General features: G+C 37.5%; 1 protein-coding gene across 1 annotated transcript; it reads right to left on the bottom strand.

Annotated features, from left to right (window-relative positions):
- Positions 1–3,410: 3,410 nt before the first annotated feature.
- Positions 3,411–15,288, bottom strand: LOC109996481 (uncharacterized). The gene is made up of 4 exons (XM_065965798.1): positions 15,183–15,288; positions 7,563–7,760; positions 7,235–7,311; positions 3,411–5,907 (listed from the first exon to the last, which is right to left on the bottom strand). Exons 1-4 carry the CDS (start codon positions 15,286–15,288, stop codon positions 5,485–5,487), a joined length of 804 nt encoding a protein of 267 aa, XP_065821870.1. The 3' UTR covers positions 3,411–5,484.
- Positions 15,289–16,445: the final 1,157 nt, after the last annotated feature.

The raw sequence follows: 16,445 nt of genomic DNA, 5'->3' as shown, positions 1-16,445 counted from the left end.
TTTTCATGTATTTATGTATTTATGTATTTATGTAATTATCTTTTTTATGTATTTATGTATTTATGTTTTTATGTATTTATGTTTTTATGTATTTATGTTTTTATGTATTTATGGTGTTTATATTGACTGGAAGTTACCTACATTTTCTGCCCTACTAAACTTCTTTTTAAGCAAACACAAAAGTAACTTTTCCGACTGACAGGACCTACTGTAGGTTTTCAATAAGAGTCACTACTTTACTTACAGCTAAAACATGAGCATGCTGCTGTTTTTATTTAGATACCTATAGTGTGCCATGATGATGTGACGCTGTGACATTTAACAGTGCAGGATAATCTGTCTCTTGCAATTTGTGCTCACTTGTTGCAATGAAGTTAAGAACAGTGTGAAAAATAAGAAAGAGAAATTAGAGAAGGACTACATGCAAGAAAAACTGAAGAATATTACAATTGAAGTTAGACATTTTAACTTAGTATGTGAAAGGAGAAGTAGCCTACAACTGAGAATTTAAGACTTTTTGAATATTTTGCAAGTTAGTCACTTGTAACATACTTAAACAACATCAGAGCAGTTTCTGAAAATAGTTTGAACTGAGGCAGCCTCCTACAGTATAAGACTAAAAAAACATTATGTTATAGTTAATATAAGAACAAATACGCCAAACAATGAAAAGCACGTACATAGAATTGTGCAGCATTGCAGACCATCTCTTGCTGCCTGAGCTTTTTTAAAAGCACTGAATCTGAAGAGGATTTTAGGTATTGACAGACAGCCCTTAACCTTCAGGGGTTGGCTCTGAATCATACTTGACAGCTTAACCAGCATTGGAATTTTGCCTGAGCTCTGCTTCTGATGATTAATATAATAATACCATAATTGGTTAATTCTGTTTACTATATTTATCCATGAGTCACAGTGGGTGCTGTGTAATTCTGCAGCAGGATATGAGGCATGAACACCAATAAATCTTGTCTTTAAATACTCATTTCGAAGTTTCAAACTGTTAAGAATAAGACAAATAAAACAAGATTTAAGTCTTTAATGGGCCTACCACCACATGTCTTTTTCTAGCATTATCCTAAGGGGGTAGAAAGTCTGCAAGTTAACCCTTATAACGCTTCAAGATGAAAAGGCCCTTTTTTTCCCAGAGTGTCCTCAAATGTTTCATCTCTCTTAAATCTTAATGGAAAGGTTATGTATTATTTTAGAGATTATGGTTTTATAGGATTAATCAAACAATGCTCTCATGTGGCAGCCTGCAGAAGGTTTGTTTTTAGAGGTTAGAGTACCTCTGGGAATTCAAAGTTATCATGGTGTCACTGAATAAATATCTCTGGGGAGATGACATCTTTCAAGGAAAAGGAATGTAGTGTACTTATAAGTAAGGTATAAATGTACCAACTTTAAAAAAGTGTTTTAGTTAGAATAAATAGAATTCTTTCAATGTGAGTATGTATGTAGTGTTTATTTCTGGCCTATTTTGCATGCCACTTAAATGTATGATTACATCTTTACCTCCATATGTGATGGTGGAACATGTCATTTAAAAACCACAGGCTTTCATCAGCTGCAATAACAGACTTCACTAGTCGTGTTTCAGGCTATCCACCAGATGTTGGAACCGGGCTGTAAGGATTTATTCCCATTCAGAAACAAGGGCATCAGTGAGGATGAATTATTTCGATGACACGGCCTCCCTCACTGCGGTTCTCTCCAGTTCCTGCTGAAGGTGTCTGATGGATTAAGGTAAGGGCTTTTTGCAGTTCACTAAAGTTATTTCACACCAAACTGAGACAACTCTTTCCTTGTGGACCTGGTTTTGAACATTGAAGCATTATCAGGCTATGTAAGGATGTAACAGGTCCAAACATTAACCAAAAACTTATTTGAATTCCAAAGGCTGACATTGCATTACCCTCCCCACTAGATGGTGCTGAGTCATTACATTGATCATTTACATGAGCCTCCAGTGCATTTTGGCGAAAGAGCATGGTGTGAAGCAGTGATCAGAGACGGTGTTTGGCTTTTGAGATATCTAAAAAGTAACTTTTCAGACTGGAAGGACCTAGGTTTTCATTAAGAGTCACTACTTTACTTAAAAATATAACAGGACCATGATACTGTTTTTATTTAGGATACCTATAGACATAGTGAGCCAATCAAAAGCCAACAATCTGTCTCTTGCATGTTTCGCTCGCTTGCTGCAATGAAGTTAAGAATTTGTAATTCCAAATCTCAAATTTGTGATAAATATGACTTCTCCTCTCTACAAAAGAGACCCACCTGGTGTGACACAACAGTGTGTTTGTTTTGACTGAAAGAAAGATGCATGTTTTTTAACCTTTTTTTTTAAACCTCAGCTGTGTGCAGGGTATTTACATTTTTGTGTATCTTCTATTTCAATCTATATTTGTGGCAATGCAAGGTTAGTAACTGTAATGACAGTGATAAACTTTGTTTTAGAACTGTTCATTCACCAAACATAGCCTCAGATCGGCAGAGTTGGGAGGTTTTATTAATTCTGTTAAGGCAGCTAAAGACAATTCCCTAGTAATGTTAACTGTCAATGACAAAAAGCAAAAAACAGGATCAAGCTCTGTAGCAAAGTCAACATTATGTCAAAAATAATCCCACATTAATTTCAACTTTAACCTCAATGACTCTACACAGCTACGTCTCACAATAAGAGTGAGAATCAACATTGGTCTCCATCCAAGGTTGACAGGTTTTTGAGACGTGCTTTATCACCTTCCAGTTTAGCATTGCTTGTCTTTAGCATGTTCAGCCTGTGTTCACGCTGTCTCAATGACTTAATCAGTAGTTTATGCCTTCTTTGTGACTTTTCAGTGATCCAAAAACTGTCATTAATTCGTCCTACCAGTCGTCTGACATGTTGGTTTACTCTACTGCTGCTCTAATGTCATAAAGTTTTACTGTGGTTCACACGTTAAAATTAACTAGGAAGAAGTACAGTTTATTGCTGATGCTCTTTGTAGGTCACAGAAGCATTAGTGTTAAAATTGACTGTTTTGTTACCAGTGAAACCCTCGTTCATTAGGTTTTACTTAATTTAACACGTGTTTTTCCACCTTTTTTTTTACCTTCATGAACATAGTTACAATTATTAATCCTCAATATTATTCATATCAATGGTGACTTTTCTTATTTTTTATCCTTGTCTTAATCCTCTAAAGCTTTCTAAACATCTGGCTTGGGACCCAATGTGGAGTCACTTAATCATGGGGGATTACTAAAGGGAGTCTATTTGTGTTTGTAAATGTTCTTCTTTATGACATTATATTAAAATGTATGATTTTTTCCAGCTTCCTTCATGCTCTAAAAAGGGCTCAAAACCCCTAATATTCTAATCATCACCAGTTTTCACTGTAGAAAAGGATTTAACAAACCAATGAATTTCATATAAGATACTTTATTTTTCTACTGAAGAAAAGGCAGTGGTGAAATAATCAACACATTCAATTACACTTCAAATCCAGTTTAACATCATGAAGCCCAACACTTGTTAAACCAAACACAAACAAACAACATGAAGATACTTTCTTCTGCCCTCTTAACCATATTTAATTTTAGAAAAGAAGAATTCACTGCCCATAATTAAAACAACCCACTGTGGTAATAACTCAGTGATTTCTTACTCAGCACGTACCGACAAAAGACAAGAGCTGACAAGACAAACAGGACACACCCTTTCAAGTCTGCACACACACTTCAGGGAGCTTCATACTTTGTGAAATTCCAGTGCATATGATATAATAAAGTAGGGACAATATTCAACTATCTGCTGTAGGACAATTGCCTGGTACTGCAGGTGCCACAATAGAGGAATTATTCATAAAATATTTTTAAAAAATAAGGATAAATACTTCAAAGAGCACATATATGTAAAAGCACTGGAATTGGCACACTGGAAGAAATCCACCAAAGTGTCCTGCTTGTCCTATCCTGAATCCTTTGAGATAAACATAATAAAGAATTCTGATTGGTCTGTAACAACTTGCTCTGTATCATTAATATTTGATGGCTAGAACACTTCATGTAACTATCAGGGGAGAAATACCCATCATTATACTTCCAGTAATACAGCTGAATACATACTTTAAGTAAACTTATAATATAACAACATTCATAGGAAAACATTTAAAAACTTTGAATCTTCCACTTTAAAACTTCAACATACCCAACAGTTGTATCACTAAAACTCTTAACCTTTAAAAACTGCCAATTGAAAAAAACATCTGCTTTAGATTCCCCATGAAAAGGCTAGGATATGGATTGGCGTTTACTAGGGGTGTAATGGTACACAAAAATTTCGGTTCGGTAAGGTTCCAAGTTTTGAAGCTTCGGTTCGGTACATTTTCGGTACAGCAAAGGGACCTGATGCAACACTTTTTTTTTCTTTATTAGGAACATTTAGAATTTCCCTTTTACACATTGGGCTAAGTGCAGCATCGACAGTTCAGACTTGTACACCTGCTCAGGTTACTTTTTAATAACATTTTAAATTAAACATTGTAAAAAAAAAAAAAAACTTATGCTGCATCCTTCAACCAAAAGAGTCTCCAATAATATGAATGAAATAAAATATTTTAGAATGAAATGAAGTAATTAATATAGCCTATATGTAAAAATATTTATTTTTAATTACACTGACACCTTTTAGTTTATTAAGCCAACAGTTATTTGAATGCCCTTTGAGCACATAATAAACCTAATCACATCTAGGACAGTATAGTTTCATCACAGAACTATTAATATTTCCCTCTGTCGATATAAGAATTTCAATGGCATTTGTTATGGCTTTGGCCTGTTCAGAATTACTAGCAAAAGGTTTTCTATTGTGGAGGGAGGGTGTTTATTCTATCATGCTGCAGGTTATGCTCCCACACAGACGTGTCTCCCCTTTCACGCAGCAGCGCTGTTGGAGCGGGATCATGAAAGTAAAAACGAAAGTTAAGATTAAGTCCGTATAAACAACTCCATCCCGGTTATATGCAACTGTCCAAACCGACAGGGCTTGAGGAACTACTAATCTGCAGAGTTTGCACAGTTTATGTTTGAACTTTTTTACAAGTTACTAACTAAAAGCTGTGTCCCATATCCACGGCCGCAGCCTTCCTTCACACTGAGGTGTGCTTCCGCTTTACGGTCCGTGTGGGAACACAGATTAAAGAACTTCTGTTCTGCGTGTACCGAAACGGTCCGCGTGCGGACCGGACCGAAGGCCCTGTACCGAAACGGTCCGGTCCGAGTACGTGTACCTTTACAGCCCTAGCGTTTACAGTAGCCAATAGGGCAGAAATTTAAAACATCCAAACTCAAAATACCATTATCTTACTATAATCTTGTTGAATGTTTTTTTCTTTCAGAATTGCCTTAATCACTATTTGTACTTATATATTAAACAGTTAACCATTCACTTCCTAAAATTATAATACCCATTGTATTCAACTCTTTCAACTGGACCTAAGAGTCTCCTCTGTTGTCTGTAATGGGAGCTGCTGTTGGAATCCCCTGTGTAATATTCTGGGTCACACTGATGGGTGAAGTGACCATGACAGGTGTGGTTGGTGTGGTTGCCGGGGGCGACGCAGTTGGCTGATGTGTAGTTACTGTCACCGGTCCAGGGGAGAGGGTGCTCTTGCCTCGGGTAGTGATAGTTGACATGGTGGTAGTGGTGGTCATGACCGGTGTGGTTAGATCAGGGATTAGAACTTCCTCAGATGAATCTTCAGAGGATTCACTAGATTCCTCAGACTGGTCTGAGGAGGAGCCCTCTTCGCTGGAAGTTTGATTACACCACCAATTCCACCACTTAACCCATCCTTGTTTCCAATACCTGTTACCGTTATCTCGGATATCACCCTTATGACCCCAACGGCCACGAAACTGTGGAGAGAATACATCAAACTGTTAAACAAGTACCATCATTTTATTTCTGAAGTACCAATATCCCTTTATATCTTTGTAATATCAGACACTTCTGTGTCACTAAATGATGTATTGGTCCATTTTAAAATGCTGGATTTGTCTCGGTTCTCTAGTCTCTCTCTTCTTGGACATGCTCTGGTTCAGGGTTGTATTAACCCCCGCCAAAACCGGTCTAGATACAGACGATATCTGGTCCAGTCAGATCTAGGAACGAAGGTAAAAGCTCCACTGACTCTCAGAGTGTCATTTTGGACTTCCGAAAACAAATAGCATAGGGGGAGGGATTTTTAAACTTACAGATACAGATCTTGTAAAAATCGAACTATCTTGATACCTTTTTCAATACCACCACAAAAAAACACAAGTCTTCTCCACCCAATATTAGGCAATTTCTTGATTTAATTACCAAGAAATGCAGTTTAACGTTTGCACTCTGCACATTATTTCAATGTTTTGAATTAAATTGTCGCCAACTTATTTGTGCAATTTAGACTCTCTCTCTCTCTCTCTCTCTCTCCTTCACTCCAGCTTTTGGTTAGAATATTACTTAAGAGCTTTGATTATTATTTTATTTTAGATTCATTATTGGGCAATGGCGCCTATATGCCTTTATTCCAGAAGGCAGTGGATAAGAGTAGGAAATCTGGCAGAGAGATCGGGGGACGATGTATAGGAAAGAAGCCAAAGAACCCAGACTGCTGTACAAGGGGCTCGACCTTACCACTAGGCCACAGGCACCCCTAACTGTTGTTATTTTAAAGCTTTAATGCTTCTAAATAACTTTTGTCATTAAAATAACAGATTCAATTATTTAAAACATGTGGATTTGAAAACTTTTGAAAAAGACCACCTCTGTTTTTGATTCTGTTTACAGTATTAAAATTAACATTGAAACAGTAAGTCTTGATGCTTTTGATGTCTTGTGTGAAGCACTTTGAATTAAATAGTTTTCTCCTGCACGTAGGCTTTAACCCTTGCGTTACTGAATGGATCTTTTCATCTTTTCATGGATTTTCAGTCAACAATTATAAAAATTTTCAGAAAGATGAAAATCCAGCATGAACACAAAATTGTGTAAATATCTACACTGATATATGAAAGAGAAAATTCAAGACTGGACATCTGATAATTCAATTAACTTTACAAAAACTGCAGTACAAGAGAAGGATTGAAAACCTTCAGTGTGGAGAATGACGGCCACAAAACACAACATGAAGAAAGTGAGTTACAGTCATTGAGAGAAAGAACAAACAGTGATGAGGGAAGAGCTTTGTGGTTAGCTTACCGGCTTAGCGGAGGCTGTTGTAAGAAGGACGATGACGACGGCGATTGCAAGAAGCTTCATCTCTGATTGGTTCCTGTCTGCGAAGGAGGGAAACCACAAACAAAAACATAGTCACTTGCGCACAAGTAACAATACACTGTCACGTCCTAAATGTAAGAATAGTATTTAAGAGCGGAAAATTGCAACACTCTCAACAACGATCACGTATTTAAAATAAAAACATGAATGTTTTCGATTGGAGATGAACGAGATACGATATATGCACATGTAGAGAAGTTGTTCAGAATCACAAACTTTTTAATTGATTTTAAATAAATGTAAAACTCACCACTAGTTTTTCGTAGCACGTCTCTTAAATCCTGTATGAAGTCAATGGGATTCTGTGTAGCTGTAATCACTCTCTGATTCAGTGCAGGAAGATGTCTGACTCCTCTGCAGGACTGGCTGCTGCTAATATATGCTGCCCCGACAAAGAAGGTGGGCAGAGCAGGGCTGTGCCAGGGGAGAGGATTGGGCAAGCCTGGGGCTGAAGTGGAAGGGAGGGGTAGAAGTGGAAGGTTACCACACACTCACACATGACCCAAATGTTTAATCAGTAGTTTCTTTTGTTTTGTGAGTTATATACTATAAGTGTTGGTAAAAGTACATTTTTTAAATGCTCTTATTTGTTTAAAAATTGGACTCTTATATGACGTCAAAATAATATTCCATCATCGAATACAACATATTTTTTAACACGGACAGAAGATAGATGTTGATTAAAGCTGCAAGGAGGAACTTTCTTTTTGTGTCCCTGTGGAGAAAGCGGTACCTCTTACCTCTATGTTGTTCTTCTCCAGTGCTTAAGAAAAGCTTTCTCACAATCTCCTCATTCTGTCTTTAAACTGTCTAATCTATCTTACTGTGTATCTTTGCCAAGGAAAATGTAAACAAAACCTGTTTCTGCAAACATGGTCTGAGGCAGAGTGTGGCAGGGGTGACAGAAATGACAAATAATAAAAAATAGAAATAGTCAGTCTTGTTGCTGATCGCTTGTTTTGCTTTTGTTGGTCATATAGCGACATCAGTATTACCTTAAGTGAGTTTCATAACCAGCTAAAAACGCTTCACTGAAGCTTTAAGTTCATTATAGTTTGTGGTGTGTCTTACATGATCACAAGTGTGTCATCTGCATATGTATGTTCACAAGAGAAAAGAGGGATTGGCTTTAAGAAAATTTTTTGGAGACAAGTTTGAAGAAATACCATCTGAAATTGGGTGCACAAAGTTAAAATGGCCTGTCTTCAACCCCTCGACATTCAGCTTTCCATGTTTATTTCATTTCACTTGGGAGTAATAAACATTTTCAGCACGACCATCCAATTGAAAATGTATATTCATTCTGATAGTTGAGACTTCCCAAGACAGTGAATACACATTACTAATGCTGGGAATCTCTGGGTGTCTCAAGATTGGATTGGATTTCGATTCTTGGGGTCACGCCTCGATTCAGAATCTATTTCAATGTTTCAATTCCGCTCTGAACGTCTGTAAGCCCGCCTACCCATATCCCTGCAACATGTTTGACTGTTTGTTGTCTTTTTCTTCTTCTCTTTAATATCGGGTGGCAAAGTGTTCAAGGCACATTAGCGCCCTGACAAAAATTATATCGCAATTATATCGCCCAGGCCTATATCATTCAACAGGATGAATAATTTTGAAACCCTGACGCTTCTGCTGGAGCAATTTATTCTGCGTGCTCATTGGGTGTTTCTTAATCAAAGAGTATTTTTCCATGGTGTGGCAACTTTTCTCTCAGCAGCGTGAGTTGTACATCTGGATTTAACCAGTGTTCAGTGACTATGCAGGATGTTGTATGGGGCCCTTTCTGGAGATGGAGAGGTCCTATTTAAGTTATTTACCCTTTCAAATGTGCAGATACTAATTATTTTTCAAACTGTTGTCAAATAACTGTCAAATAAAACTGTCTATCAGATCTTGCCCAGCAGTAAAGTTGTCTCTCGTAGATAATTCTGTGTTGGAGCCAGAACAGAAATCAAAGATTTGGACAGGAGGTGAAAGAGAAATGCCAAATGGAAACGGTAGTCTGAATGAGGCGATGGAGAAATGAGCCATGTATAGACTCTTTAGTGTTGAGCAGTCAGTGGAATGTAACAGGAGAGTCAGAGTGAAATAACACTTTGATCACAACTGTGTCTGTCACACCACAGTGTTACCTCATCACTCTGAAACATTTCCTCTCCTCTCAGCCTCTCTCTTTTTTGTGTTAAAGTCCCTCAATCACATTAGAATTAATCATTAATGGAACATATCATCAAGCAGCTTCAATGTGTTCTTATTAATACAAAGATCATTAAAACAAACCATTCAGAATAAGTTTGACCTGACCTAGGACTACATGTTGATCTGACAAAGGAACAATGGTTTCCTATTAGAGGCGGGGAAAAAAGATAGATTTGTTCAAATTGAGATTCTTCTCTTTTAAGATTTAAAATCCATTCATAACTTCTAAAAAAACGATGTATTAATACTTTTTTTTTTTATTGGTTAATCAGTCACTCCCTGCTTAAAGTACTAAGGCTAGCTCTTTAACTCAGTAGAATGCCAAATAGAGCAGCAAGAAATTCAGCCCGTCTCACAGATGACTGGAGTAGATCCTGAATTATGTACTACTTACAAAAATAGACTTTGAATCCATGAATCCAGAATAGTTTTGAATCGAAAATCGATTCTGAATAAAATTGTGACCCCAAAGATCAAAATTTAATCTTGAGACATCCAAAGATTCCCAGCCCTATTACCTATGTAGAATTCAAAAGTTTGAAAGTTAAATGTGTCAATTCCAGTTTTTCTGATGCTTTGCTTATAAGTAAATCCTGCAATACTAATCTACATCAACCTTTATTTAAGCCTCGAAAATCTTTGAGGTTTCCCTCATTTACAATGATGCCGAGATATAAAAACAAACAATTTACAACATTTGCAACAATCACACATTGACGTGAAAATGATTTGAGACTATTGCTGTTCATCAGCCTCAGATGTATTTTGTGTTAAAGGCTACGTAGCAAGTGTCAGCACTTAACCACGTGTAAACTAAAAGAGCGACTTAAGCATGTTAGCATTGCCACTTTGAGCATCAAAAAGAACTAAACTGTAGCATGTAACTAAACTGATATAGCTCTAGACCCGTTGGCCTCGTTACGTCCTCTATTTTCTGACACTTTATAGACAGAATAATAAATTAATCTGCAGCCTTTCATGGTGGCTGTAACAGATACATAAGTGTGCTACAAATGTCACCACAATTTGAATGGTACAAACCAGGGATGTATACAACACGCCTGCACCGTACTGGAACAGCGTTTATCTGTGTTTAATAAATTGTGCTCGATTATGACTGTTTTCTGAGCGTTTTCTTACCTTTAAACTATTCGACTTCAAATTTCCATTTTTATCGACAGGGAAGTGATCCACTAGGAACATGCACAGTGTGCACTGTACAACGTTTGCAATGAACATTAAAAAAGCATCTGTTTGCATTACACTGTCTGTTGTAGCTGTTTCATTAAACATCCAAACAAGTTCATCCTAACTTTATAAAATCAGAGAGAATCATCAAGGCCATGCATGTGTTTTACAACAGCAAGCTTGGTTATGAATATGCACAAACAGAATAAATACAAAGAATGACAGCGACACAATTACAAACGATTACATTTAAAAACAGTGATAAGCATAACGACACGTTATATCATAATTAAGCCCCCCAACGTACAGATGAAAACAATGGCTTCTGCAGCTGTGATAGCTACAATTCAGTTAAAGACCTTAGTAAATCACACTTCCATAACAAATCAAACCCATCATTATCATACAACACACACATTGTTTTAAACAGTCTGATGTATGAACCCACTTCCTACTGTAAACACACCCTCCATTACATACCACATGTCTGACAAATCCAGTTTTGGCCACAGAGGTTACATTTAAGCCAGAGCCTTTCAGGTAATAAATTCCGGCTCTGGTCAGCGATTAGTGTCATCCAACCAGTCTTTCCAGCAGGAAGTGTCCATTTAGGTTTGTTAATTAACCAGTCACTTTAGGCTAATAAGCAACTTTGTGGTGACGCCAAGATGGTGTCATTGTTTGAAGTACAAGGAGCACATCATCCTTCATAGAAGAACACTGTGTCTCCTATCAAACCATAACTCCAAATTCATGTTTAATTTTAGTCTAGCCCATAATCTTTTACCATACTTAACTAAACTGCAGCTGGTTTATTGGTTTTATGAAACAACATTTAGGTTTAGGCTCTGATACTACTCGGTCAGATGCAGGGAAAGATAACAGTCAGGGCTAAAATATGAATCTCTAGTGATAGGTACGATAATCTATACTAGTGCTGCTTTGATAGCAGAAAACAGAACCAGATGGCCAAGTTTAGTAGAAGTTGGGCTTTATTAAGTCACTCTGAGGGTTAGTTTATTTCAAATTAGTTGAACATTTTCCAGTGTATTGTCATGATGGTTGATTTGAGAATCTATCAATAGTCTAGTAAAAGATTTTTAAAAAAGAAGAAAGTGGTGTATACGTGCTAGCAGTCAAGTTACAGAGAGTCTAAACTAAATCCTTTTTTTTAAAGTTACATTTTGTGGCTTTTTGAGCCTTTATTGAAGAGACATGAAAGTGGATTTAGTTGGAAATCAGGGACAGAAAATATGGAATGGCATGCGGGAAAGTAGCCCCAGGTTGTCTTTAAACCCAGGCAGCCTGCTTCAAGGACTACGCCCTCTGTACATGTTGCAAACTCCTATGATTCCCCTCAAGCCTTGACGTCGTCTTTTGTTGTTGTTTTAATTGAGAGCCCCCTGGCAGTGGATTTTACATACTGTGCGTTTAAAGAATTAATCATTTGACAGCCCTGATTTAAAGTCAAATTCAGCTGGACTGTGTTGCTGTATAGCTTAAAAAACAACCTTACTCCACTTCCTGAAAATGGTAACAGCACTGTAGTTCATTGTAACAGGAGAAAGTTGTCTAATATGTTTTTTGTTGTCAGTGAAATGTCATTAGTGTCTTATGATTTAAAGAAACTTCATGCCTGGGATAGGCTTGTCATCTTAAAGAGTCAGGGTGAGGCTCAGAGTGTGTTTGAATTTCAGTATGTTTTCATAAAAACATGATGTCATTATGTAACATGTTTTAATTAGGATAAACCACAGTGTGTGGTAACGGGATTTCTATTCATTCAAAATGCAAAGTCATCGTGGAGACTCACCAGGTTAGTTCAGCTGTTACTCACAATACAATAGTATTTGATCAGAGTGAAGTTTTCCATGACAGAGGTGAATCATTGTGTAATACATAAGTTAAATCATCAATACACTTAAAGGTATTTCTTAAATCATTTAGTAAAGACACAGTGTCTCAGTGTCGAGAAATCAGCTTCCAGGAGAAAATATCCGCCCTCCTGTCAAACATGTCAGCTACGCGCCTAACTATGGATAACACGTATCGGTCATAAAATCAAAACGGAGCTGTTTAAAATAATTCACCCCCCGTACAGTGTGTGCCCATGAGGACAATAACTTATCAGACCTGTTTCTTTTTTCGTACCAGGCTGTGAATATGATTATTTATGGGTTTATTTATTTTTTTGCCTGTCATGTGTTTATGTGACTTCCAGTGTTCCTGGAGCCTGCCTCATGTGGACACTCATTGAACTGCAGGATTTTACACATTATTATTAGTATACATTTTTCAAGACTGGAGGTTGCTGCTTGGTTTCTCTATGGAAATAGCACACAGAGAAATTGATCCAAACAAAAAAAAAGGCCATTACTCCTAGTCAGATTTTCATATCAAAATCTCTGCTGTAGAAAGTCCTCAACCAATCATGTGGCAGGGCTTTGTTTGGTCAATTTCTCTGTGCTATTTCCATAGTGAAAACAAGCGGCAACCTCCAGTCTTGAAAAATGAAGCCAATGCAGAATTTCAAAAACCTGCAGTTCCTCGAGTGTCCGCTTGAGGCTGGCTGCAGAAGACCCAGAAGTCACATACACAACCATTCAAAAAAGCCGACTGACCTGCCATGTAGCTTAGTCAGGAAGTTTAACATCCCTCACAGCTCCAGTTCTCACTGTTGGATTAGGTTGACTAAAAGGTTGAGACAGCATTTCAGACTACGTCTATGTTTATTTCCAGTTAATGGATGTGACACGGTAGGTATCACTTTACAGGAATAATGAATCATCTGACTCTCATAAGAAGCTTGTACGTCAATGTATTTGATAGTTTCTTGGGAGGCAGTGGAAGGGACCGCATCAGCAGACGTCTTTCCCTTTTTATGAGGTTATAGCTGCAGATTGGAAGAAACTGTTCTTGTGGCCTGAGGTTTTAGATGGAGGGGCTCCTGGGAGGAGCTGTGGAAAAGTCCCAGCCCCGGTTCTGGTGGAAGTGTATCTGATCGGCTGGAGGAGTTATTTTTATTATATTATAGTTTCTTATCATTATATAGTCACTGGTGACAGGTGATCTTATTGAACAAAGTGGTCTCATTTTCAAGAGAGATCATGTTGCGGATACATCAATGTGACAAAGTTACAGGCAGAGGAATTTCAAAACACTGACCAAGAAGAACTTAAATCACAGATCTTGAGGTACCAAATGATCAAGTTTATAAAAATAAGTATGTAAAGATAAAACTCCCACACATATTCTTTATCCAGCCTTCTTCAAAAAAGAATAAAACCCCCAGGGGAAAGAAGCTAGGCAGCTTGAGTTCCTGCTGTCATTTCAGATTCAGGAGGGTGTTGTTACATGAGAAAAACAATGCTGAGGCTTAACTCTGTGGTGCCATCTTGGTGCAGGGAATAGAATATGGTATTAAGGACATCTGCTAGCATGGCAAAGTTTCTTCAAAACAGAGACGATAGTTTAAAGTAGCAGCAGGTTTGGAGTCAACATCAGCAAGTTTAAACTGTCTTTGTTTAGCACTTTGTTGGCTTTGTAGAATAAATTTACAAATTAAGGCACAAATGAAACCTCGGTTGAATTCAAATATCAAGTTTCAATCAAATTATATCTCAAGAAATATAAGAGTTACCTAAACCAAGTTGTGTTTTTTTTAAATAATAAATAATCATGTATATGTGAGCATGCTGTTAAAATAAATAAAACATATATAACCAGTCATTATGGAAAAATTACCCTTTTTTAAAGTAAAACAAAATCTTATTTCTCAGCCCAAAAAAGGATCCAGTAACCTGCTCACTTTCGCTTGTCTCTCTTTCTCTCTCTCTCTCTCTTTCTCTCTCTCTCTCTCTCTCTCGCTCTCTCTCTCCCTCCCTCACACACACACACGCACCTTTTGAGGAGCATTCCAACTTCAGTCGTCTCCATGTTGTCTCCTCTAACAAACCCTTGTGATTAGTGACCCCTGCTGGTGATGAAATGTACTTGCAATGTAAAGTCACTACAACATGAAAAAAAGAAATTCATCAACAACATCAAAATGACAAAAAAAAAGACTTTTAAGCTCTAAATGTCATTTTAAATATGGCAGCAAGATGCAATACTAATAAAGACCTCAACAAATCCATGATGCATATAAGTGGAATCTGTGATTTACAGTCACTATGACATTATAGATGACTTATAATGGCTGTAGAGACACAAGCGAAAACACTGATAATCACTTCTAAACATTATAAATGAATTATCATACATAATAAAGATTAGCTGTATCTCATACATGTGTCATGCTCTCTGGGCTTTCTGGACTTGTTCTCTTGTGGTTTTAGTGCCCCTCATTCCTAATCAACATTATTTATGAGAATGTAATCACTGTTTTATTTTCATAGTTCAGGATTTTCATTATTAAGGTTCTCAGTGAGGCTCCGTCATCCTTCCTCGGCCCTATACAACATGCTCTTTCCATCACTATTGGAGATCCGGGCTCTCAGCTCCCTCTGGTAACTTTGAACCGTGTCCTGTAGCGCTCTTTGTCCGTCTTCCACTGGTGATATGCGTACCTCCACCTGGGTCATTCTTTCGGTGCACTCAGCCAAATCCTGCCTTGTTTCTTCAATAGCGGTTATTATTCAAACTAATCTACCCGTTAACTCGGACCATAGATTATTTATTGCTCTCAGTATCTCTTCTTCAGCTTCCATGAGCTCCCCTGTTACCTGCCTCCATACTAATAATAATAATAATAATTTCTTTTATGAAGTGCTTTAAATCAAAGTGTTGTACAAAGCAATACAGTTAAAATACAGGAAAAACATACAGAAAAATCTTGACTCATACTCAACAGTAAACAGATGGGACTTCAACTTTGCTTTAAAAACCTTAACAGAACAAGCCTGCCTGATGTCCAGAGGTAAACTGTTCCAAAGTGTCGGTGCATAGAAAGAAAAAGCCCGCTCACCAACTCTTCTTCTTCGTCTTCTTTCTGACCTTTGGGACACTCAGAAGACCCGTCCCCTGAGAACGCAGGGCTCGGGCAGGCACATAGGGGTTCACCAGGTCGGTAAGATACAATGGTGCACTGCCATTTAATATTTTTCAAGTTAGCAGCAGCAGCACCTTAAAATCTGCTCTGGCATGAATAGGGGGCCAATGAAGAGAGGCCAACACCGGGGTAATGTGTTCATATCTGCAGGGTCCGGTCAGAACACGAGCTAGCCCTCTAGCTAACTTTTTGCTCCGCTCTGTGTCCCAAAATAATTTCACTTTGATTGCGTTAGTGTTTTCCCTCTATCTCTGCTGGTCTTCCCACTAGTTGGCATCTCTGTGACAAATCTGATGATGAAATAGTTCTGTTGAATTTGTCAGGGTTTTAGTCAGGATTGTAGAGGAGCAAGTTTGAACATGACTTTTCACCTTGCAGCAATAACCGGAAGTCAAACTACTGTTTGTATTTGTAATTAAGAAAGTTTTACTCACACAGAGAGTAAGGTGGTTGTACATGTTTATTGTATAGGTGTGTCGTACAGGTTTCCTTTGAAATACAGTGAACATGTCACATCAAATCTGAACCACAAGGGTTTCTGTTCACCAGAAAAGGTCCTCTTAGTTATTTAATTATCCTGCCTCTGTATGTACTACTTCATAAACTACTGATTTGATTAAATATTGATTACACAGAGGAGAAAAGTAACAGCAAACAATCGTTGTGATTAAACCACCACAGACATTTATA

Source organism: Labrus bergylta, chromosome 17 (genome assembly GCF_963930695.1).
Source record: "Labrus bergylta chromosome 17, fLabBer1.1, whole genome shotgun sequence".
Lineage (NCBI taxonomy): Eukaryota > Metazoa > Chordata > Actinopteri > Labriformes > Labridae > Labrus > Labrus bergylta.
The sequence above is the reverse complement of the archived record's forward strand: the minus strand, read 5'-3'. Positions and strand labels throughout refer to the sequence as shown.

Excerpts from the sequence above, each read along its gene's own strand:
- LOC109996481 (XM_065965798.1), bottom strand. The coding sequence starts at position 15,288 with ATGACCCAGGTGGAGGTACGCATATCACCAGTGGAAGACGGACAAAGA. Across the intron at positions 7,761-15,182 it reads GAGAGCCCGGATCTCCAATA|CCCCAGGCTTGCCCAATCCT; the intron begins GTGATGGAAAGA and ends CTTCCACTTCAG. Across the intron at positions 5,908-7,234 it reads CAACAGCCTCCGCTAAGCCG|TTTCGTGGCCGTTGGGGTCA; the intron begins GTAAGCTAACCA and ends TTCTCTCCACAG.